General features: G+C 38.7%; 1 protein-coding gene across 2 annotated transcripts in view; it reads left to right on the top strand.

Moving 5' to 3' along the window:
- HSD17B12 (hydroxysteroid 17-beta dehydrogenase 12) overlaps positions 1–25420 on the top strand; it is an 83241-nt gene that overhangs the window by 22570 nt on the left and 35251 nt on the right. For both annotated transcript variants that reach the window (XR_015797024.1, XM_007429265.4), the window contains exons 3-4: positions 2578–2653; positions 21259–21369. Coding sequence is in view for 1 of the 2 variants with exons in the window: in XM_007429265.4 (XP_007429327.1) it covers positions 2578–2653; positions 21259–21369 (187 nt within the window). In the remaining variant the exon portion in view is untranslated. The remainder of the gene's footprint in view (positions 1–2577; positions 2654–21258; positions 21370–25420) is intronic.

Below are 25420 nucleotides of genomic sequence, written 5' to 3'. Positions count from 1 at the left end.
CAATAGATGTCCCAAAGGCTTTAATCTAGTTACGTCATAAACACCATTAGTACTCCGAAAGATCCTCAGCATTTCCTTAGTAGCTTGTTGAATGCCATCCGACCTGAGGGGCTCATTATCTGACACTATATTATCAGTCATTTTATATATTCTATCCATGTGGTTTTCTTGGTAAAAATACAGGAGTGGTTTATGATTGCCTTCTACCATGCAGTAAGAAATGATGCCTTTGCTATCATCACTAAAGTGATCATGGAGGCCGAAGTTTTATATATAGCTGCTGCCCAATATAGGTGCCTGCTTGCTTTATAGCTGAGCAGCTGAGATGACCTTCAAACCTTAGGTGACTCTGCTGGGAATCTATACCCTTGGATACACTCCCGATATTCACTGTTCATCCCTCCCAGGAACAGCCTTCCCCCGCTCTCATGTGACAGTAAGAATATTATTGTAAGAGTGGTATAGGGGAGTTAACTACATTCTAAGTTACAATAGGTCACCATGGAGGAGTTTTTAATTATATATTTTTTACTTAAATGAATTTTAAATTCTTTAATGTGGCAGTTTTGAAATAAATTATGTCTTAAAGGATATTTTTTGTTTGTATTAGCATAGTACGCTTCCATTTTATACTGCATTTGAATAAATATAGCAATAAGATGTACTAATCACATTTAGAAACTGACACTTGAATGGTAATTCAGTAATAATAGTACTAACTTATTTTATACCTATAACTAAGCTCATTATAAAATACGGAAAGTAAATTCTTCATTGTGGATGTGAAGTTTTCCATATTTGCAAGATAAAAAACTCTAGTTATAAATACCAATTCCTATACTGCTCTAAAAAGTTCAACATGTTTACTTCTGGAGGATTTTTTTCTTTCTTACCTGATAATGTATCAGCTCCACAGGCTCTCAGACATTCTGGCCATACATTAATTTGAAAGGGGGAAATCCCAACTAAAGTGAAACAAGAGATATGGCAATATCAAATCCCAATTATTGAAGTTTTCTTGGATGAACTGTTTAATCATGGCGCTCAACATTCCATTGAATTTCTCCACTAAGCCAATTGGTGCTGGTAGGGGACTGACATGAAACTATTCCATGCCATAAGTAGCCCATAACTTCTCCATTGCCCTTTACAAGAAAGTAATTGCTATATCTGTCATGATTCCAGCAGCTATCCTATCCTGGCAAACAGATCAATCAAGGCTTGACTTAACACTCTTAGCGTTAATCCAGTTTAAAGATACTACCTCCATCCGTTCATCAAGTTAATCTAGAAGGCTGCCTAACTCTAAATGAATCTAGGCTATGTAAAACATTAAAAGGAATAGAAACCAAAGAAGGAGAAAAAAAACTGTGTGTGTCCTGGATGAAACCATTTTGCTAACAAATAAAATTGTAAAAGGTGCTTCCCACTCACCCTAACCCAAGGTCTGAGGAAGAGTCAGTTTTCAGAGGCTTTTTAAAAATAGGGTGATGGCATAGTCCCCAAGAGTCTATACATATTGCTTTCCTTAAGGTGACTGAGGCTAATAGGCCCTAAGATGTCTACTGCCACTTTCTGGACAAGCAAGAGTTGCAAAGGTGCTTTTACTCTGTTCTTGCCATTTCCCATTCTCTGCAAATATTACAGGATTTTACATATTCCATCACATCCCTGCCATATCCAGTCCAGTAAAAGTTTTGTTTTATTCTCTCTTTGGTTCTTCCCACTCCATGTGTCCATTTGGGTGTGGTTATGAAACTTGCTAAGCATAACTAACTGTCTCCAAGGCTTGTACCCCTTTCTGTGTTCTTATGGACATATTCCTGATACAACAGTTTTCTATTGATGAACCTGGAGTTCTGAACTTTGCTGAGGGGTTGAGAGTTGTGTTTAGATTTGTATGATAAGACGGATTAAAAAGCTGAGATTAAACCCTGTTTTCTAGATTATACAGAGAAGAATAGATTTGTCTCAGCTCCAGTCAGTGTAAAAAGAAATTAAAAATCTTGACATAATTTTCTAGCTAGACTTTTACCTACTTCCCTATAAAATAGCAATTTTCCCAAACAGAAGTTCCTCTGTTTCATTTACCTGAACTTCTTTCAGCGTTTTTAGGAGAATCCATTTTAATAAAGCGTTGCTTCTGGCTTCAGTTCAGCTATGGTTTGCTCTTAAACAAACATACTTTTCCTTTCTCTAACAAAGGGGGTGGGATGGGGAAATTTAACTTTGTATGTACTTGACAAAGAGCATCTGTTCATTGGTAAGTTTGGGGGGATGTCTGAGCCTGTCGCCTTGTCAGGAGAGTATATTCACAACAGCCTAGATATTCCATCTACAAATGAAAAACTGATTGATCAGTAATCATTCATCTTAGCTAAAGTTGGCATATTCACTTGGATGCTGTATAATAGGGCTTTTTTCCCGTATCTGAAACAGTTATTTGGAATTAGGTGGATACTAAAGTTTCCTTCTGGCAGAATCTTTGGATTCATCTCCATAATTGCAATCCTTAATAATGATGCTGATCTTGTATAGAATTGGAGTTAATCCTGGTGTATTATTTTCTTTTCTCAGTTAGCAAGGCGTGGAATGAAGGTGGCTCTTATCAGCAGATCTCAAGAAAAACTGGATAAGGTTGCCAGTGAAATAAGTGAGTAACTTTTTTGTTTTTTCTTGACTAATAGAAAATCTGAGTTGAATTTGACTCCTGATGACTTCAAGAACACGTCCATGTAATTTTCTTAACAACAGAAGTATTTTGCTTTTGTTTTTTTTCCCAGGATTCCTTTTTTAAGCCACTGTGGAATTTTCTGGTGGTCTTCAGTCCAAGTACTAACCAAGCCTGGCCATACTTAGATTTATGCAATCAATTCTTGGTCAGCATAAAATGGAGGTGACAGGAAGGAGTTAACTCTACCTCTTTTGGCTAGAAGGCAGGGCTTATATTTTACCAGTCAATGGCCAGAAGGGTGGGGCAAGAGAGCAAAGATGCAGTCTGGATTAGTTAGGTCTTTTGTGGCAGCTTCCTCTCCTGCTGGTCGCATCATGGGCTTCCTCCCCCAGGTGGTAGACATGGCCAAGTTATGGGTACCAGAGACAGCAGTATATTATACCCGCAGTGGCTTTTCTTCCTACACTGAGATGGCCCCAAGCAGCCTGTGCCATGGCTCAGGCAGCCCGGGTGATTATTAAATGGATTAAACTGAGGAACGTTATAATTTGGGTTGCTCCTTCTGGAATCTTTGGTTTTGAGAACCATATTCAAGGTTCTCAGAGGCAATAGGCAGCCCTAGAGTCTGAGGTGTTGCTCTTCCTTTAGGTGTTTCTTCTATTAAGGAGGCTATATAAATTGAATAAATAAGTAAATGCAAGATGATTAGAGACATCAAGAACATTTAAATCATGGAAGCATAGATATTACAATGAGTTGGTGAACGCTCTGAAGATCGTCTATTCCAACTCTACTTGAAGGAACTGTCACCAAAATTTGAGTGTCAGCCACAGTTCCTGTGGGAGCGTGTCCTTCGCATGGTCCAGCAGAGTTGCACTGATTTTGTCACTATATTTCTGTCAAGGCATCCCAGGATCACATTTGCCTTCATTACAGATGTATCCTATTATTATTTAGAAAATAGGCAAACTATATTTAGAAAATGAGCAAACTACCTCTTTGCTCCTTGATGTGAAGTCATTGTATATTTGGTTATTTCAGAAATTCTTATTCAAATAAGATATTGAGTCTGAAGGAGGGGCTCAGCAACTTTACTAGGGATTGCAAGGCGTTGCTGACTTGTTCCCTTCAAAGCCCAACTCTGCCATGAGAAGACATTTTCAAGATAACTTATCAGAGATAGCCAGCAAGGAGTGGAACCAAGCGAATTTGGGTGATCTCCTCAACAGAAAAATCACAAAGTACCAATGAGCTACAGCAAACTTCAGTTTCAAAATGTCCCCTCCCAAGTGAGGGAATAGAGGCACTGAGAGATCCAGTGAAACATAGAATAGATGGAGGGCTAAACAAGTCCATGTAATAGCACTGAATATCAGTGGAATGGTGCACTGGAATTCAGAGTACAGTGAGTCACATCTCTATCCGAGATCAAGAAGAAGCAGCACAGGTTGAAGTTGCTAAAGAAGGGTAGGACTTGAGGAGATATCCTGAGGTTCAAACCATTGAATAGGGTTCAACAGGTAATCAGTCTTCAGAGTGAAAGCATTGAAGCTCATGATAATCATCATTCCAAATGACCCTCTGATGTCAATAGACCAGTCGGAGGCCTATCCACATGTTCCCGTTGTACCTGCACATTGGACTTTTTTCTCAAGGTTGCATAGTTCCAGTTCAGAACTTTGATTTTGGTTTCAACATCATGGCACCACACATACCCATGTCTCCCAGTTCAATCTCTAGTATGTCCAAGTTTAAAAGAAGCAGGAGATGAGAAAGACTTGGAAGAGCCTCTGGCCAACCAGTGCTGAACAAGGATTGACAAATGCTTCGGCCTGACTCAGACAGTTTTCCTGCTCATATGAATCCCCCTTACTCACACCAACTTTGTAAAGCAGGCCAGGATTATACAGTTGTCCACCAAGGTGATGGCAACCTTGATAGGACACCTGAGGACTTTGGGAACATATCCTTGCTTTTAAGGGCTTCCTCAGCTAAGCAGTGAATAGTATCAGCACATCTGTCAGATGCCCTTAGGAGCATGGGTTCTTCCTGATGAACTTGATAAGGAATTTATTCATGTCTTCAGAGCAGAGTATGATCCATCAACCCAGAAGAGAGGATCTTTTTCTGTCACAGGAATACACAATGAAGCTTCAGAATGCAGTGAGGGAGACTTAATCAAGAGGCAGCTTTTCTTATGACATTAGTAAGAAGTCAAGGTTGGAATCCTGAACATGATGCCATGGACCATTTTATCCATCCCAGACAGTGACAGTAGTTCCTTCTACAAGTCCAGAACTAGATCAGACACCCCCACACGCACACATACGTTTGAATGAGGTGATCAGATTCTTATACTGATGGTTAGTTCCAATCAACCTGATCAGAAAAATATTGCTCAAGAGAAGTGTCAGGGACCAGATGACCATAGACAGCAGCCTGATGTGGGGAGTCTACTTCCAGATTTGTTTAGCCCAGGACCAATGGCCCCGGTAGGGTTCAGCATGGCCTGTTAACAAAACTAGCTTTGAAAGTATGTGGTAGGGATAGCATGAGCCTATTGAGTAGGGGCATGATATGCAATGAAATGAAGGTACATTGACAGTCTGCATCAACGGCCAGGATAAAACAAAACCAAAGGGCCTCTGGAAGGGGGCTGTATGCCTGATGAAATGATTGGAAAAGCATATCCATCTTAACTTGCAGGAGATAAAGGAGTTACTAACACAAAGAGGTTCCTAAAAAGAACTTAGCACCTATCTCATGGAGAACAGACTCCACTTACAGATGTTCAGAGAGTTGGTAAACCCCTCAGTTGATCTGCTCGTGATGACTAATTTTTTTCTAAGCTGGTGCAAAGAGTAAAATATTAATGGTATGAATAATTGTGATCACTTCTTCCTGCCCCAGGAGGCCTTGGGTTTCAGGTATAGTTGAGATGAGTGGAAAGACACTGTGACACCAATGATACACTTAGCCACAGACTGGTAAAGGACCTTGTACTCAAATAGCTACACCTTTGCACCTGGAAACTGAATTGCAACACTTCCTGAGTCCTGGGCTTATAGACTTTGTGGTAGAAGAGATCTTGGCATGCAGATGGCCAGCAACCTGAAGGAGAAACCAGATAGACTAGGGGAGTTTGAAGAATGGTACAGGAGAAGATGCTTGTGGCAATAACTGCTGGGGTTGCAGAGCTGTGGGGCTTCCTACAAGCAGGGCTCAGTAAGAGGCTAGTGGCTAATATCCTATATGGGCACATCACCACCCTGGGTTCTGCCCTGCCAGAAAGATGAGCAGCCTTCTCTCAGTACACTCCTATGTGTACTTTCTTCCTCAGGGTTGCTATTTTTATTTATCCATCATATTTATATAGCCACCCTTCTCACACAAAGCAACTCTGGATGGTGTACAACAATTAAAATAAGTGAATAAAAACAGGCATTATAAAAAGATAAGTTATTATTAGAATAATGTTATCACAGATTTTTTAAAAAATAGATTTTAAAATATACAAACCCCACAGAGAGAGCAGAATATCAATTACGGTGGAGCCATCTAAGAATGTCTCCAGTTCCCAAAGACCCCCAAGCCTGATGATACAACCAGGTCTTGAGGGACTTCCTAAACATCAGCAGGGAAGGGGCAAGCCTAACTTCAGGGGAGAGAATGTTCCACAAGGAGAGACCCATGGCAGAGAAGGCCCGCCTCCTAGGACCCACCAAATGCAAGTCCCTGGCCGATGGAATGTGTAGCATACCTTCCCTGCTAGATCTAAAGGGATGGGCTGATGTGATCTGGGAGAGGCAGTCCCTCAGATAACCCGGCCCCATGGCATGAAGGGCTTTAAAGGTCAAAACCAGCACCTTGAATTGGACCCAGAATCAAATTGGCACCCAATGCAACTCACAAAGCAGAGGTGTAACGGGTGCTCTTCTAGGAGTGCACATAACTGCCTGCACTGCTGCGTTCTGCACCAGTTGAAGCTTCTGGATATTCTTCAAGGGCAGTCCCATGTAGAGTGCATTACAGTAGTCCACTACTCTAGGGCATGAGTGGCTGTGTGAGCAGAGCCTCCCGATCCAGGAAAGGGTGCAATTGGCGCACAACACAGAGCTGTGCAAAGGCCCTCCAAGCCATGATTGTCACCTGCTCTTTGAGTCATGAGTCTAGGAGGACTGGCACTGGGTCTGTCTGGGTCAGTGCCACCCCATCCAGCACCAAAGATGGTATAGGCAGGACCCCGAACCCAAAGCTACTCAGTTTTGCCAGGGTTCAATTGAAGCAAGTTCTTCCCCATTCAGACCCTCTCAGCTTCCAGACACTGGGATAAGGTGTCCACAGCATCATTTACTTCGCCGGGGCAGAGATGTATAGTTGGGTATCCTCAGGATATTGACAATACCTCACCCCGTGGTGATGGATGAGCCACCCAGCACCCTCATGTAGATATTAAATAGAGGGGGATAGAGAGGGAATCTCTCCTCCACAACTATCACCGACTGGAATTGGCCCCAACACGGTGCCGCCCACCCCAAATCTCCTGAGCCGATCCAAAGGATACCACAGTTGATGGTATTGAAAGCCACTGAGAGGTCAAGTAGGGCAAGGATGGATGCATAACCTCCATCTGGCCCATGCCAGAGATCATCCAGAAGTGCATCCAATGCTGTTTCTATCCCATACCCAGGTCTGAATCCGGACTGAAAAGGATCCAGATAATCTGCTTCATCCAAGGCCTTCTGAAGCTGTTGCACAACCGCCTTCTCAACCACCTTATCCAAAAAAGGGAGGTTAGATACTGGATGAAATTTGTCCAGTATGGTGGGATCTAGCAATGGCTTCTTGAGGAGGGGGCACACCAGAGCCTCTTTGAGAGGCAACAGAACAACCCCCTCCCTCAAAGATGAATTAACCACTGCTAGAGCCCAATCACACAACACCCCCCAGGCCACTTTCACAAGCCAAGAGCAGCATGGATCTAGGGAATAGGTGGCTGAGCTCACAGCTGGGAGGCCCCTGTCTACTTCCTCAGATCCAGCAGCTTCAAACTGTTCCCAGATAACCAGGCAAAGCTGTACCCCAGGCATCTCCTCTGGACCCGCAGCAAAACCAGCGTCCAGTTGTGAACTAATCCAAGCGACTAACTGACAGATGCTGAGCAAATTTCTCTGCATGCTCCTGCAAAAGGTACTCCAGGCCCCCTTTACCCAAAAGGGCCCGTGTCATCTGAAACAAAGCTACAGGGCAGCAGTTTGCAGATGCAATAAAGGCGGAAAAGTATTGTCATTTTGCCGCCCTTACTGCTCTCAGGTAGGCCTTAATAGCGGCTCTAACCCATGTCCGGTCGAGTTCGTTCTTGGTTGAGCAGCAGCAACTCTCTAGATGTCTCTTCTCTCATTTCATCTCCCTCAGCTCCTCCGTAAACCACAGGGAATGACAGAATCCACGGGAGGGGACAGGTCACATGGGCACAATCCGATCCAAGGCCTTAGCCGCCCTCTTATTCCAAGCAGCAACCAAGGCTTCAGATAGACCGTGCAGCAGACCAGCAGAAGGTACCCCCAGCTCCCTCTGAAACTCATTGGGGTCCATCAGTTGCCGGGGGCAGACCAATCTACTGGGTCCAGCCTCCCTGCAGTGGGTAATGGTGCTAGAGAATCCCATGGAAATCAGGGCATGATCTAACCATGACAAAGGAGACACCAAAAGCTCCCCCAATTTCAGTTCATATAGCTACTGCTCTGACAGGAACACCAAGTCTGGAGTGTGACCGCTATCCCTCTTCAGGCTCTGGATGACCTGGCCATGAACTCCCACGCTACCTCAGACCCCACTCTGAGATCTTGTGATCCTTGGCCTTTTCTAAAGCCAGCTTGAACATCTGGCATCTCTTTTTCTGTGTAGGGCTCTAATCTGCATTGCATGACTCTAAGCATTATTTTACTAGCATGTGAAATTAAGGATATTGTATGTTAGTTTACACACTCTGTTAAGTCTCTTTTTTTGGGTATTAGAATGTAGATTGACTTCTTCCAATCTGTTGGCTACTGTGTTGTTCTCCAGATTTGCTGCCATAACTTGGTTAGAACCTTGACTAATTGTTCTTCTGTTGCTTGCCTTATTTCAATGGGTATTTCATCAGTTCCTGTAGCCTTCTAACTTGGTAATAACTGGAAGGCTGATCTAACTTCATCTTCTAATACTAGAGGTTCTTGCAAGTAGGGAATATCTTCTAAGGTACCTTGGATGTTGACATCTCTGTTGTACAGTGTTTCAGTATACTCTTTCCATCTTCAAATTATGTCTTTTGAATCGATTATCTGTTCATTGGTGTCCTTTAGCATACCAATTTGGGGCTGAAGCCTTCTGAGTTTTGAGATCTTTTGAAAGACTTTCCTTGTTTTTCCATGTCTGTTTCCATCTTCAGTGTCTTTACAAATCTTGTTGTAATAATACTGCTTCTTGAGCATTCTAACAGCTCTCTGAAACTCTTTTTTAAATTCCTTTCTGAGATCTTTGTCTTTCTTGGCTTTGACTTCTCTTCTTGGCAATTTCCAGGGTTTATTTTAATATCTAGTTTGCTTTCTTCTCTTTCTTCATTTTTGGCAGTTTCTTTTCACATTTATCCCTCATACTTTTTTACATTCATTCCATAATTCCTCTGGTTCTCTATCAGTGAGGTTCAGGACTTCAAAGTGATTCCCGATGTTCTCCTTGAAAGTAGTGGGTATATGTTCAAGATCATGTCGTGGAAACTAACAGGCTTTCTTCCTCTTTAGCTTAACTTGGAACTTGCACATAAGCATTTTGTGACCTGTTCCACAGTCAGTGCCTAGCCATGACTTTGATGCTATAATTGAGCTCTTCCCCCTCCTTTTAGCAATAATACAGTCAATTTGATATCTATATACTCCATCTGATGTCCATGTATAGAGGTGTCATTTTGGTTGTTTGAAGACAGTGTTAGCTATGAGGAATTCATTGGAGTAGCGGAAATTGGTTATGTCGGTCTCCTGATTCATTTTGGTTTTCTAAGCCATATCCAACTATATTTTCCTCTTTAATGTTTCTAACTTTGGCATTCCAGTCTCCAGTCACAAGCAACACATCCTGCTTGCATTTTCTGTCAATTTCAAATTGAACTTGATCATGAAGCTCAACCTCTTCTGCATCAGGGGTTGGAGCACATACTTGAATGATTGTCATATTAAAGGGTTGTTCATAAAGTCTAATCAATATTATTTGGTCATTGATTGCATTGTAACCAAGTACTGTTCTTGTTATACCCTCCCTAACTATAAAACCAGTGCTGTTTTTTCTTTGTTTTTCACGTCCTGAATAATAAATAGTGTGATCTTCTGACTGAAAGTGTCTGATCTGGGTCCACCTCAATTCACTGATGCCTAGGATGTCAATTTGTAGTTGCTTCATTTCATCTTTCACTGCGTTGAGCTTTCCCATGTTCATGCTTTTTACGTTCCATATTCCTACTGTAATTCTGTCTTTAAAGCTTCAGATTTTCTTTTTCTGTATGGCGATATCAGCAATAAACGTCCCAAAGGTTTTAATCTAGTCATGTCATAAACACCATTAATACACTGAAAGACCCTCAGCTCTTCCTCAGTAGTTTGTTGAGTGCCATCTGACCTGGGGGCCCATCATCCGGCAATATGTCATCAGTCATTTTATATTTTCTATCTATGTGGTTTTCTTGGTAAAAATACAGGAGTGGTTTATGAATGCCATCTCCCATTCAGTATTTCCATTGACACTAAAGCCATCATCTGCTTCCAGGATCTTCCTATATTGCTGCTGTCCAATATAGGTGCCTGCTTGCTTTAGCTGAGCAGCTGGGATGACTTTCATGCCTTAGTGGCTCTACTGGGAATGTATGCTCTTGGCATACACTCCTGATATTCTTTGCTCATCCCTCCCAGGAACACACATACACACACATGCCATGATGAGGCAGCATGGGAAGACTTGGGGTGTGTGTGGAAGCTTTAAGCTTCTAGTGTTCACATATGAGACTACCTGTGTCTATCCATTGCATTTTTCTTATTCTTGCAATCTAATAATGTAGATTTTCAGAGATGACTGAATGAGAATCTTATATTCTCCTTATTTTGAACTCTTGTTTAACATGTTCCACTTTTACTTACTAATAAATTAAAATGCACATGCATATTACAATTTAAGTTTTACCAAGAATCAGAGGTATTTGAACTGAAGTGCTTGATGAGCTGAAGTGCATGACTAGCTTTTTTTCTTTAGAGTGAGATTTCTATATGTAATTGGAAATACCTTGTATAATTTTTTCTAAATGTATTAAGACCCAACAGTTCAACAGTATGAGCTGCCTTGTATTGTCTTCTATATTAATAAAATATAATGAAGGCTCTGAATATCTGTAATCCATAAATTTGTCACGTCCAATTTGCTGAATATTAGATATCCATATATATCATGGTTATATATTTTCTTATGTTCCATCCAGAAGTTCAGCCACCATGGGGAGCAGTGGAAGGAATCAGATTGTTTGCCTGGCCTTAATGCTTTGCACATTCATGGAAAATGAGAATGGCATTTCTATGCATACAGTATCATGGATTAGAAAAAGCAGTTACCTCAGGCTATTGTATTGTATCTCCTTCTCACTTTCATTTGTTAAAAGGATGTATAGACACCTTTTAAAACCCTTTCAAGGTACTCTCGACAACACAAATGATCAAATTATTTTGAATAATTGATAAGAATTAGCGATAATAACATCCAGTCTCTAAAGTTACTAAACACCAATAAGTACAGCTAGATAAATGACATGTAAAATAATAAGTATAGGCAAATCCAATTCCTTCTGAAGAATTCACCATTTTCTTCCCTGATCAAACTCTAAGGAGACAACTGGTCTTTAAGAAGAAACTGGGTAGGCAGCTTATGGAAACAGTTGGTAGATGGGGGAATTTGATGTTAAAGCATCTTAGCTTATGTACTCTCTGTCCTTTTTTCACTCAGGTGGGCTAAGTGAGGAAGAGGTAGGTGATTTCAGTCTCATTTTTGCTTATTTGAGAATTTCCTCTCCTTCATTTCTACCAGTCTGGATCTTGCAACTAATAGACACTTGAGATGGGCTTGTCTTGCTAATTTTAAAGTGCGTGTGAAAGTAGTCTGTCAAGTAACTTGGTCCACAAACTATATAAAGCTTTAAAACCAGTATATTGTGCTTGAAAGCATTCTGGCATCAAAGGAGTATAGTGTAAATGAAGTGATATTTGGTTACATTCTTCACAGGTTTGCAGTATTTAAAATAACCCCACATAAAGCATTTTTTGGTTATCCAGCTTGAATTCCACTTCATTCTTCTCATGGCAATACCAGTTAAAATTATGAGAATTAAAATCCAATACATTTGGGGAATACCAGGTTTGCACAAGTGTATGGATAAGAAGCAAGATCACTTCTCTGACAAGGACAGAATCAGCCTAAAATGATTTCAGAAACCCAACAAGAAGACACTTCTGGAGATCATTATCTGGGCTTCCCCATAATCTGGAAGAACTGCAAAACAGTTTTTACAGCTAAAGAAGCTATACAACACTATTTGTACTTGATTCAGAGTAGTTGGCTTTCCTACCCACAGTACCTCTGAATAAGCAGATATGTTTTTATGTCAAAACTCTTTCTAGATGCAACTTCAGAAGTTCTGCTACCTTCTTGAAGTAAATAAATGTAAGCAAGAGGCAACACTGAATGTCATCCACATACTAATAATGCTTTACTTAACTGCTGGGAACTTTCTGTGTGCTTATTTTTATTTTTCAGGCACTAAGCACCAGATCCATAGAAGCAGAGGTCTACGACCCTAGACAGGATCCAAGGTGCAGACTCTGCAGAGAGGCCTCAGAGACAGTCCAACACATAGTGGCAGGGTGTAAGATGCAGGCAGGAACAGCATACACTGAATGGCACAACCAAGTAGCTGGCATTGTGTACAGGAACATCTGCACAGTGTATGAGCTAGACCATCCCAAGTCCAGATGGGAGATTCCACAGAAGGTCATGGAGAATAACAGGGCTAAGAATCCAGACTTCCAGATCCAGACGGACAGGCAGGTTCTGGCCAATCAACCAAACATTGTGAGAGTAGACAAGTGATGATAGATGTAGCAGTGCCAAGTAACAGCAACATCAGGAAGAAGGAGTATGAGAACCTGGAGAAGTATCAGGGCCTGAAGGATGTGGAAAGTAAAAGCCAAAGTGGATGTGGAAAGTAAAAGCCAAAGTGGTCCCAGTGGTAGTAGGACCACACAGGACTGTGACTCCTAAGCTGGGAGAGTGGCTCCAATAGATCCCAGGAACAACATGAAAGCTCTCTGTCCAGAAGAGTGCAGTACTAGGAACAGCTAAGATACTACACAGAACCTTCAAACTCCCAGGCCTCTGGTAGAGGACCCGAGATTGAGGGAGACACATACCATCCATAGGAGTGAGAGGGGAATTTTTTATAATCTTATGTGATGGTGTAGGCAGCTTCCTCAAAGTAGTTTTTTTTTTTTTGCCCTAAACTATAGGAGATTTAAGTGATCGCACCCCAGTATTTCATATGACCATATCTAAAATCCCATCAGAGAATGTTGAAATCTCACAACACTTGATAAATGTGCACTGTTGTAATTATAATCTATAATTAATAAATTACTATAAAGAAAACTTGATAAATGTGCATGCTTTAAGCCATTTATTTAAAATTATTTTTATGTTTTTAAAGTGTTGCTTAATTTGGGGTGTTAATAAGCACCATGTATAGGTACTTGTTTTCATCCCCTTTAGTCCAGACCTCCAATTAGCTTCCTTTTTGGTTTCATGTAGATATTAAAAAGCATGAAGAAGGCAATAAAAACATGTGGGGCATCATAAGCTAATAGCCAGCTTTGAAATGGACATCTCTCAGCACCTTTTCTGGTCAGGTCCAACTCTGGCATAAGGCAGGATGAAGCAGACATTTAGGAAGCAGGGAGGGAAAGCGGTGATCTTGAACTCTTCAAAAAATACCTGCTTTACTTGCCTTTCAGTTCCTACTGTAGCACCTACTCTTTCCCAGCACAGTGCTTTGTTCCCAGTGTGTGAGTATGTCAAAAGTCACTGTGGGGTATGAGAGAAGCAACAGCTTTGAAGTTCTCAGCATAAGCCATAATGGGGGCATCCGGATTTGTTACTGTTCCCAAACCAGTTCTGAAATCTAGTTAAAATGCTAATTGCCCAAACCGGCAAATTAAACACTGTTGATCCGTTGGATGAAAAAGCCCAGTAAAGCTGCCATACACACCTGATTCCTACCCTGTTTGGTATGAACTGGACAAATCGCAGAATGGTTGGCATTCCCACCTCTGCCTCAAAATTAATTTTAGGTCTTAGCAGCCGCATATTCTTATTGTAGTATGTATTTTACACACGGTATTAGTGATAGCCCCCATCACTTTTTAAATTCAATTGGATGGATTTCAAAAAGATAACTTGATTCAAGATAAAGCTATTAATATCTGTTAGTCATGATGACTGTATATTATTCCAATTACTGGAGGCACTTTGCCACTCAGTACCACTTGTTGGAGAATATGAGCAGTATATTGTTATACAATGTATGCATGCCCTGTTTGTGGATATCCCATAAGCATCTGGTTGATCATGATGAGAACAGAATGCTGGCCTAGATAGATCTTTGAACTGGTCCTGCACAGTTCTTGTGTACAGGTAGTCCCTACGTTAAGAACACTTGATTTAAGGACAATCCATAGTTAAGAATGGAGCCTATTGTAGCAAAATTCAAGTTAAGTACACAATGATTTGAGTTTACACAGTGGTTCGAGTTAATTGCACAATACTACTTATACAGTATTATACAATAATACTGTTCTGGCTTACATACAAATTTGACTTAACAACAGACCTTGGGAACAGAATCCTTTCTTAAACTGGGGACTATCTTTATTCCTTGTACTCCATTTCAGTAAATTTCGCAAATGTTACTAAATGGATATTCATTTGTTTCACACTTTGCTTCAGGAATAGTATTTTGAAATGTTACTTTAAAGATAACTTGTCTCATTCTAAATCAACATTTTCAAAGCTGTTACTACCAAAAAATTTTAAAAAAAAACATTACTAAAACCACTCTATGCATCCAAGCTTCAAAACAAAGCTTAGCAATCCACAAGACTGCATATGTGGTACAATCCATGCAGGAACCTCTGGGCAGGTGTCTGCCTTTCAACAAGGCTAAAAATAGTACTCATTATCATAAGCATGAGGAACACACTCAGACATGAGCAGCATCATGACAACCTTGTAGAAGAAGTTTAAAACGAATATAATCTTCCCTGTGCTAAATCATTCAAATTGATGAAAGGTTCTGTAGTGAAATTAATTTTTCCTGTAGCTCTTTTGCAGTGGATGAAAAGATAGGGGATTCCCCCACCCTTTAGATTGATAAAACATTGATTATAAAAACAGCTGTTTATCAAGCAGAATGCTCCTTTTCTTTAGCAGGTCATCTTTGGTCTCATTGAACATACTTCATGTCATTCTAGTGGCAGACCAAAATTCCCCAGCTCTCTGGTTACCACCAGTAATTTGAAAGGGTAGAACAATTCTGTACAAACCACAGATAAGATTAATGCTATACAGTCTAGTGGTATAAGTTAGACATTATATTGTAATATCAGTAGTTAAGCATGGTTCCATCTTTTCAACTGCATCATATAATGGGCAGTATGTTTTCTGTGGTGTGTATTAACAATTCCTGAAATCCAGTTTATGCTTACATAAGAAAAATGGGCCAATGGTATAAAATGTCAGGAGAAAAAAATCCCTCAAGGGAGCAAAAGGTTAATTAAGCTTGATGCTTCCCTAAGGAAAGACAGACACTCCATGTGGAAGAGCTCAATTAAAAAAACCAACCCCCCCCAAAAAAACATCTGGGATCTGTCTTTCCAGTGCAGTAATAAGTATGATTGTCTAAGGTATTCATAAGACTGTCCAGTGGTTTTACTGCAAGATACATTCAGTAGTTTTTGTGCAGTTGTAATGTTTAAACTGCAGAATTTGGGTACAGTACTACAGTACTTGTAGAAATTGGAGTAATTTTTCATATTTCAAGTAAGAAACCAAATGTGTAGTATTGATATTATAATGTGGCTCCTACATATATATATATATATATATATATATAAAAGGTAAGGTAAGGTATGTGTAAGTATATGCAGGAATAGTATACAATTGTTAAAGACTGCTCAACAAAGAATTTTATACAGAGGAATTCAGATTGGTAAACCATCCAGCTAAATTAGACTATTAGTAGAAGAACACTGAAGAACTGAAAAATCTTCAGTATTATGTTGCCTGTCCTTTTGCTCCCTAAAAGTCAAGCAGGTTGTTGGATTCCATTACCTTATGGCTTTGTGCTTTTGTGTCCATTTATCCGTCATCTTTTGTGTAGCTGCCTGGAGTTGCCTTTGTGATTGAGGTGTCATTCAAGTTTAATAAATAAACAAATCATGCCTTTTGGATATGATTCTGTACAAAGACACTAAGACTACCTAAAAGCAAGTTAGCATTCCATACTACACTAATTTGGAACAAAACATTGTCCACAGCAAATACATAGTGGATTATGCTTTCCTGATTTAAACAGATGATTGAATATAAGTAGATAGATGATTGAATACAGCAGAATGGGGCTTATGCATACTTGATGGTATTGAGATTTACCCTTACATAAATTAACTTTCTTTCCACTTGTGGAAGAAATCAGGGTCTAGTAGTGGAAGAAATAGGTAGTGATTTTCTCTGATTCTCCTGAACTCCCCTCAGTTTGTTCCTAAAGTTGAGTTGGGGAGTTGGTACTGGGAACCGAAGGGGGAAAAGTATAAGAGAAAACTACCATAGGAATTCTACTGAGCACAAATCTGGATTCAGCCCATTCTAATGTGTCATGGATATTTCCCCTTGGATGGTCTTTTTTATCTGTGACCTTAATCTTGAATTATAGAACTATCTTCAAACTACAGAAATAAACCATTACGTAATACTTTCTCATTTCAGTTTTATTAGTTGTGATCCAAATAGTGTATTCTTATTTTGTGAATTTTTATCAGGTTTAAATGTTGAATTGTTAATGGTTGTTGGTTTTATGATTGTAAATATTGTTTTATTGGCTGTAGGCCGCCCAGAAGTGGTTTTAAGATGGGCAGTTATACTGTATAAATGTAGGTAGGTAGGTAGGTAGGAAGGCTTCTCCAGACAGACTGCTTCGTGGTTTTTATAGTGCTGTTTAACAACAAAGATGTAAACAGAGGGGGTAGAAAATTACCCCATCTGTTTATACCTTTTACATATAATGATTAGTATCTTTTGCTAGGATTCTTCTTAATGATTAAAAATCCACCCACAAATTCAGATGTGAGTGAATAGCTAGTAAGGCAGTGCATCAACAATTTGCCAATGTTAATGGGCCATATAAAAATACACATGTACACATATAACATACAGCATGTAAAAGACATCTTATTTAAAAATGACAGTTGTTTGGCCATTTAATTGCAGATAATATGTGAGAAATACAAAATTAGTTTATGGTCCTTAACTAAGAATAATTAGTCAATCATTGTCACATATTGTTGCTGCTCTCCTCAGAGATTGTCCTGTGAAGAGAAGAATAATCAAACTGTCATAATTACTGCCTCTTCAAGTGGTTTATGCTTTAATGACTTGCTAACTTGGCACGGGGCAAGTTATTTGCTGGACTGGCTCTCCCTGAGGGTATCTGCCCATTCTACCAAGTCAGATATGATGGGCATGCTCCAGATCTCTTCCCATTAATGTTGCCACCTAGCAGAACCTAGGAACTGTGACTTTTCCATGGCAGTCCCTACCCTGTGGTATACCTTTCTCTTGGGATCCAGCAGGACCCCACCCTCTTAGCCTTCCAGAAGGCCATAAGACCCGGGTCTTCCCCCAAGTGCAGTGTTAGGGTGAGGTTCAAGCTCAGAGATGGTTTTGCGGGATGTGTTGGGGAAGGTTGGTTGAGATGCCAGGTTTTGGTTCTAATGATTTTTGGCTTTTATTGTTGCTGTAAGCTGCCCAGAATTGTGTTTTTTAAGATGGGTGCCATATTAGTCAAATAACTACATAAATCACCTTGTATCAATCAATATAGGAAACTTTTTGTCTGAAGAGTGAGCTAAAAATATTAAAATATTAAAGTTAAATAAATTGGAGTTTTAATTGTACAAAGTTATAGCATGACTTTTATATAAGAACCTTGCACATCCCTGATGACAATAAATTGGTAAGATGTTTGTCTTGCCATAGGACTGCTAAACTAAGGAATAATATTGTTAAATATCTTAATACAGCCTGTTGATTTCTTGCTAAAAATACAGACTTGCTGTTCTAGATTAGATTTTAAATTATTAACAGATGTCTGTATTGGCTTTAACTTGTCTTTTTATTTTTTTTTAAATGTTACTGTTTGTTTGTTGTAATCCACCTTGATAGAACAAATCAAGCAGAAAGGCTGGAAACAAATTAGTATTAATATAAGTAATAGATGAAATGTTTAGTCTTCATTTCTGTTCCATAAATAGCAGATAAGTGCATTCTGCAGATAGCATTTAATCCACTGAATCATAGTTATACACTAAATTGTATCTCTGTAATTAAAACCGTCTTCTGTGTCCATTTATTTAAAAGAAAAATGTGAAGTGGTATGCAGATCTATATATCTTGATTGTGCTCTTGTTAGATTGGTAAATACTGTATTTTAAGAGGGCAGAGCTTAATCTTGCCCTTCCCTTTTGTCATTGCAAGTGTTTGCAGATTTCCACATTTTCCCAATTAGTCACCTTGTACCTTGGGACCAAACCATATGGTATACACTTATTTTCCTTTTCCATTGTTTGTCTACTCATGGAGAATTGTCATTTGTTTTCAGTTACTTTTTCCTCCATTCCCCCCTCCTCACCCCAAATTAAATAGTCCTTATAGCAAGATACAAATGTTCACTTTGTATTTTATCTTTTGGAAACAAATGCATTATTTTAAAATCCTCAGGGAGATGCTGCTATGCAAAATGACGACGTAAATAGCATTATGTTTCTACTGCAGTAGCAATCTTGTGATCACATCAGGGGGGGAAAAAACAGGTTCAACATCTCTAGAGTGAGGTGGAGTGCTATTTTTAGCCACATCTGTTCATCTTTGAAATCCTATGGTCAGAGTTTTAGCAGAGAAGTCTATCAATGAGCACTATTTCCAGATCATATCTCTTTATTGTAAAGGCTTGTTTTTTTTACTGCTAGTAAAAATAATCCAAGATTTTGAAGGATATTGACAAAGATGAACTGCCATAAATATTTATACTCTATGTGTTTATCAGTAGCTTGTTAATGGAATATCTTAGAAATTGTAAAATCCAGTGCTATGCTAGCAGTTGCCTGAATGCCCAATAGGAATTTCATTGAATCTCATTCTTGCTGAAGGTTGCAGTGCTTGGATTAGGAGATAGCTAAAACATAAATCACTTGATAGGGTATGCTCTGCCCACAAACGTTTTACAAGAGCTTGTTAACTTATTAGAACAGCAGAAACAAACAAAATACAGCACTTGAAAATCTAATGTCCAGATACAACCAAAGTATGAAATATTTGATTAAGCTATACAATGATGATGAGCCATCAAGTTGACTCTTAGCAGCCACATAGGTAGATTTTCTCCAGGATGACCTGTCCCCAACCTGGTCTTCCAGTGATGTACCTATTACCACTATAATTGAGTCAACCGTATATTTTTATAGTGCTTGTACTGTATAGGCATGACATTCAACTTGGTAATAGACAGAATATAAAAGTCAAGTATCAGATGTAAAACAACACCACAACTTGTGAAAAATGCATAGTGAAAAGAAACATACTAGAAAATAAATTAAGTATTCAGTTATTGAGTTTTAAGCCACGATGAGCCATCCAGAGTTAAAATAGAAACTAGTCATCAGTGTATTTGTTCTAGCACCAGGTATAGGATTTGATGAGACTCAGTAGATTATAACTAAGATTACAGTCTTGTATCTGCCTAAGCTACAGATGAAGGGATAAGTAAACCCAGAATGGAAGACCGGCATATGGGCATGTGATAGGGGTCTTCCTGAATCATGCATTTTGCTAGATTGTTGTTGTTGTTCAGTCATTAAGTCATGTCCGACTCTTTGTGACCCTATGAACCACATCGCGCCAGGCCTTCCTGTCCTTCACTGCCTCCCTGAGTTTGCTCAGTTTCATGCTCATTGCTTCAGTGATGCTATCTAACCATCTCATCCTCTGCCACCCTCTTCTCCTTTTGCCTTCAATCTTTCCCAGCATCAGGGTCTTTTCCAAAGAGTCCTCTCTACACATTAGGTGACCAAAGTATCTGAGCTTGAGCTTCATTATCAATCCTTCCAATGAGCAATCAGGGTTGATTTCCTTTAAGATTGACTCGTTTGACCACCTAGCAGTCCAGGGGACTCTCAAGAGTCTTCTCCAGCACCACAGTTCAAAGGCATCAATTCTTCAGCGTTCAGCCTTCTTTATGGTCCAGCTCTCACAGCCATACATTACTACTGGAAAAACCATAGCTTTGACTATGCGGATCTTTGTCGGCAAGGTGACGTCCCTGCTTTTAAATATGCTATCTAGGTTTGCCATAGCTTTCCTCCCAAGGAGCAAGCGTCTTTTAATTTCATGGCTGCAGTCTCCATCTGCGGTGATCTTGGAGCCCAAATAAATGAAGTCTGTTACTGCTTCCATTTCTACCCCTTCTATTTGCCAGGAATTGATGGGGCCAGATGCCATGATCTTAGTTTTTTTAATGTTGAATTTCAAGCCAGCTAGATTGTAATGGGTGGCTAAATAGTGTTGTGTAAAGGAACTTTGAATTCTGTGTGATATATACTGTTATTGCTGTTATTTGGGCTAAAAAATATCAGAAAGCAACTTTGAACTGTCAGACTGATTATTTTGTTCCCAGGTTGTCATTTGGTAGTGTTTTAGTGCTATTAAGTAATGAATAAAACTATGAACTACATTCCTCCATTCATAGTTATTTATATTACCATCCAGTATATTTATATACCATCCAGTATATTTATATACCATCCAGTATATTTCTACTGGAAAATATCTGATCCAGTATTAAAGGTGGGTTGCTTACTAAGTGGGTCAGTGAGGAATGCCTAGAAAAGAACAATTTTAAATATATACTAAATAAGTGACCTGTTAGACTCTTAATAGAAGAGGCTTGGTGTACCCTAGAATAACTAAATATTATTTTTGGAAATCTTTTTTTTATTGCAAAATAGGAAAGTTAAAATTTCTTAAAAGCCTTCAAATCAAAATGAGCAAACTACAAAAATAATCTGATAAAACTGAAGCTTTATTACAATGGTATATTTCAATACCTGGCTGTTTTACTGTTTCACCTTAGTATATAATAGTAATGAGACACAGTGCTCCATAATTACCTGTTATGTGTGTGTTCTTTATTTCAGAGGACAAATTCAAGGTGGAAACAAAAACAATTGTTGCTGACTTTGGAAACCGAGAAAATATTTACAGCAATATTAAAGCAGGCTTGGAAGGCCTTGAAATTGGTATATTAGGTTTGTATCTTAAATTCAACTTCTTTAATTTTTTTAGGGGGTGGGGTGGGAGGAAACCATAGCCTTGCAACAGACAGATAAAATGCACTTTTTAATTGCATTTGTTCTCTGTGGAACAACGTTTGACCCCTTGAAGACAAAAAATAGAACGTTTGTTTCCAAAGATAATTTAATGTAATGTCATCTATCCCATATCTTCCTTACTTTACATATCTTTAGTGATATCATTACCCCATTATGTGCATCTAATAAATTTACAGACTTCTGCCCTATTCTAGCTAGGAGTAAATGGTGTTAACAAGTGGCTTAAATGTTTTTATTATTTATGTTTTAAAAGAAATACTTAACTTTCTCCCTAAATATCCAGGTTGCTCTTATCTAGTATACTTTAAACTCAGCTATTTTGGGGAAACATTTAAAATCATACAATCTCTCCTTGCTGAGCAGAATCCTATGTGGGCTATAAAAAATAAAATCACAATCTCCACATATTCCCTCTTTAGAATTACATATTTTGACAGAATTGCAAAACAAAACAAAAAAAATGAATTTAGAAATAATTTCTTCTATTAGAGTCTGGAAGTACTGAAAGCTTTTTACTAAGGAATAGAGCACTAATATACATTGTTCCACAACTTGAAGATGAAGGATTAAGAAAAAAGTTTCTTTCCTTGAATAGGAAGCATTCTATTTCTCTCTTTCTACCATGACATTCTTGAAGTGAGGAAAGAATCCTTAGATTATATCAAATGTACTTTCATAGAAGACGGCAAGGAAAAGCCAAGACTGCCGATGATATATGTAGATATCAGTAGTGGTGACTGAGGGGAAGAAGGAAAGGAAAGACACTGAGAAAGTTGGAGGTTGGTGGGATATTTCAGACTGGGACATTGATGTGGCAGCAGCCGAAAGTAAGGAAGGAAAGGGTTGTGTTTCTACCAAACTGAGGTTGATTCCTGGTTTACACAGTAGATCTTGTTTAAAGTACTTGTTGGCCATGCCATGTTCTAGAAGGGAAAATTATCGTAGCAGTTAGGATTAATTAATATATTGCATGCTGTCTCTCTGTTTCCCACCTTTTAAAGTGGTGATTAGAGGTTTCACTATCAGTAGTGAAAAGTGTAGGTTAAGTGAATTGTCAGTTACCTACCATTTGAGGTGGGCAACTTCTGTTAACTCTACAAATACAATTTTTCCAGTCATTAATAATAGCTCTTACGAGGACATTCCAATAATGTCTATAGACCCATTCATCTTGTTGTCCCCCCGTTTTACCTCAGAGTTTTTCAGACTGTGTTCCATGGGACCCTAGGCTTTCATGAGAATTTGATGAGGTTCCATGAGAGACTAGGGACAAAAAAAATGTTGGTTCAAACCCAACCAATGCCTTTTGATTAGGGGCTCTGGGGATCTCATTCATTCATTCATTCATTCAATATATTTATTTTTATTAAGAATTTTGATTATAATAGTAAAATCTAATACAAACTAAACTTAAAGAAAGGAGAATAGAGAGAAGGAATAAAAAGTGCAAGGAAAAAGAAAAAGTAAAAAGTAAAAATATAATAAAGAGAAAAGAAATATATAAAGAAGTGACTTCCAAATTCCATCACAAGTATGAACAAATTTAGTAACTCTTCACCCTCTCTAAAGGTACAAACTTTTATCTCTTCATCCCATATTCCATCTCTTATCTATAAAGAAATCCATAAAACATCATCATTATTTTATAACTAACAGGTTCTGCACCATGAGAAAGTTTGAAGAACTGTGTTCTATTTCTTTTCAGTGTTGTGAAACATAATCATTTTTTCTAGTCTATCACCTACTCACATCACATGTCCAAAGGATGTACACTTTTGCTTGTTGACCATCTGCTCAAGTGTACAGCCTTTATTTAAACTAGAACTGGTTGATTTATTCTTCTTGAGGCTCATGGTACTCTTAGTAATTGTCTCTAAATCCATAATTTGTGGGCATCTGTCTTTTTATCAGTGATCAGTTTTCACATCCATATATTACTACCATTAACTATTTTCATTTCATTTATAATTTCAATACCCTTATTCTTCATGATCTTGTTAAATTTTGTCATTGCCTTCTGTTGGAATAAGCTTCAGCATCCAGTCTATCTCTGTTCTTGAACCCAAGAAAACAAAGCTATTTACCACCCTCAGATCGATCCTACCTTTTTTTTCTGAAAAGGACTCACTTAAAGTGAGTGGTAACTCTGATAATAAAAAATACTTCATGAAAATTTTAGATTGAAATTATGTTGAATGAAAGTTCTGTCAATTGATTGGGGATGACCAGGACAGTTTCACAGATTTGAAGTGTGTGAAAAGAGTTTTTCAGAACACTTATACTTGGCTAATCTGTAAAAAATGGACCTCCTAGCAGCATGGAAACAAAAAAGAAAACATCTTAAAAACAAGAAATGGTGGCTGAAAGAAAATGTTTACAGTGGTAAAATTGTTATTAATGATACTGTTCTGCATTATTCTTATACTCCCATCTTCTTTGTCTTCCTCACTTCACTCAACTATTTTTCATTGAGTGATTTCAGCGTTTAACATATACCATGCGTTGGTTTATACTGCCATCTAATGTTCTATAGTCTGATTCAAGACCAGTTGAAGAACGTAATTTATTCTTCAACTTGCCTCTTCAGATTTAGACGTCTTGCATAAATACTGTTAATAGACAGGGCTACAAATGATATTGATGTGCAAATCATGGTCAGCAATTTGGCATATTAGGGCAAATAATCATACAGTAGTTTTGCATGCATCAGTTGTGAAATAGTTAAAAAATAACTTTATTTCTCAGAGAGAGAAATTCAAGTGAATCTTGATGACTGCCTGAACAAATTCATGTAGTTTTCCTGGCAAGATTTTCTGAAGGAGTTTATCATTGCTTTCTTCCTAGGGTTGAGAGAGAGTGACTGGCCCAAAGTCACCTAGCTGGCTTCATGCCTAAGGCAGGACTAGACTCATAGTCTCCTGGTTTCTAGCCTGGTGCCTTTAACTATTACACCAAACTGGCTCTCTCAGTATTATTAAAGGATGGTATTTGAAGTAGAAAGTAAGTAGTTAAAATTTGCATCTAAATGAAGGAAAGAGGGCTGGTGTGATAGTTAATAAACTTTACCCATTTATTTTCTGGAACCAATTTTAAAATGTCATATTCAGTTTGGTCTCAGAGTTAAGGGATCAGGCTAGAAATCAGGAGACTGTGAGTTCTAGTCCTGCCTTAGGCAGGAAAGGCAACTGGGTGACTTTGGGCCTCTCATTCTCCCTCAGCCCCTGACATTGGGCAACAAGCCAGTTGGTCAATTCTTATCGCAACCAACGGATCAACATTCGGTTGATCGGGGGGGGGGGGGGAGCATAGCCTGCATATGCGGGAAAAATGCTAGGATGAAAAAAAAAATCAGTTCTGTACAAAAGTATTTGCCTCCTTTTGGTTATTCTGAATTTCTGCATGTCTTTGCTGCTGAATATTATTAATGTAATGTAAGGCCTATTGATACATAGAGTATGAGTGAACAAATAAGATCAAAGTTTGGTTCTTGTTTAATTCATTTAATAAACAAAATCATCCAGCATGCAGTGAACCAGTATGAAAAAAGAATCACCCCATTAGATTCAATAACTGGTTGCAGTACCTTTAGCTTCAGTACCTGCAGCCAAATGCTTCCTATAATTGATGCTCAGTCTGTTATATCACTATGTAGGAATTTTGTCCCATTCTTCTATGGCATATTGCTTCAGATCAAAAACATTGGAAGATTTTCTAGCCTGAATTGCTTGTTTCAAGCCCTGCATTAATATTTCCAAGGACTTTTGCTTGGCTGTTTCAAAACACTGAATTTGTTCTTCATCTATTCTCTTGTAGACTTACTTCTTTGCTGAAAATCACTATCTTGCTGCCTTTCCCCCAGTATGCTTCAGCTTCAGCTAATGCTGCTTAGAGTCACTTGTATAGTGAGATGGGCGGTATATATAAATTTGAAAAAAATAAAGAAAGAGATCTGTATTCCTCTGTGGAT

Source organism: Python bivittatus, unplaced genomic scaffold (genome assembly GCF_059951505.1).
Source record: "Python bivittatus isolate LINGU-HERP-01145 unplaced genomic scaffold, Pbiv_v1 ctg000480_np1212, whole genome shotgun sequence".
NCBI lineage: Eukaryota > Metazoa > Chordata > Lepidosauria > Squamata > Pythonidae > Python > Python bivittatus.
Note: the sequence above shows the minus strand (reverse complement) of the source record. Positions and strands in the feature narration are given on the sequence as shown.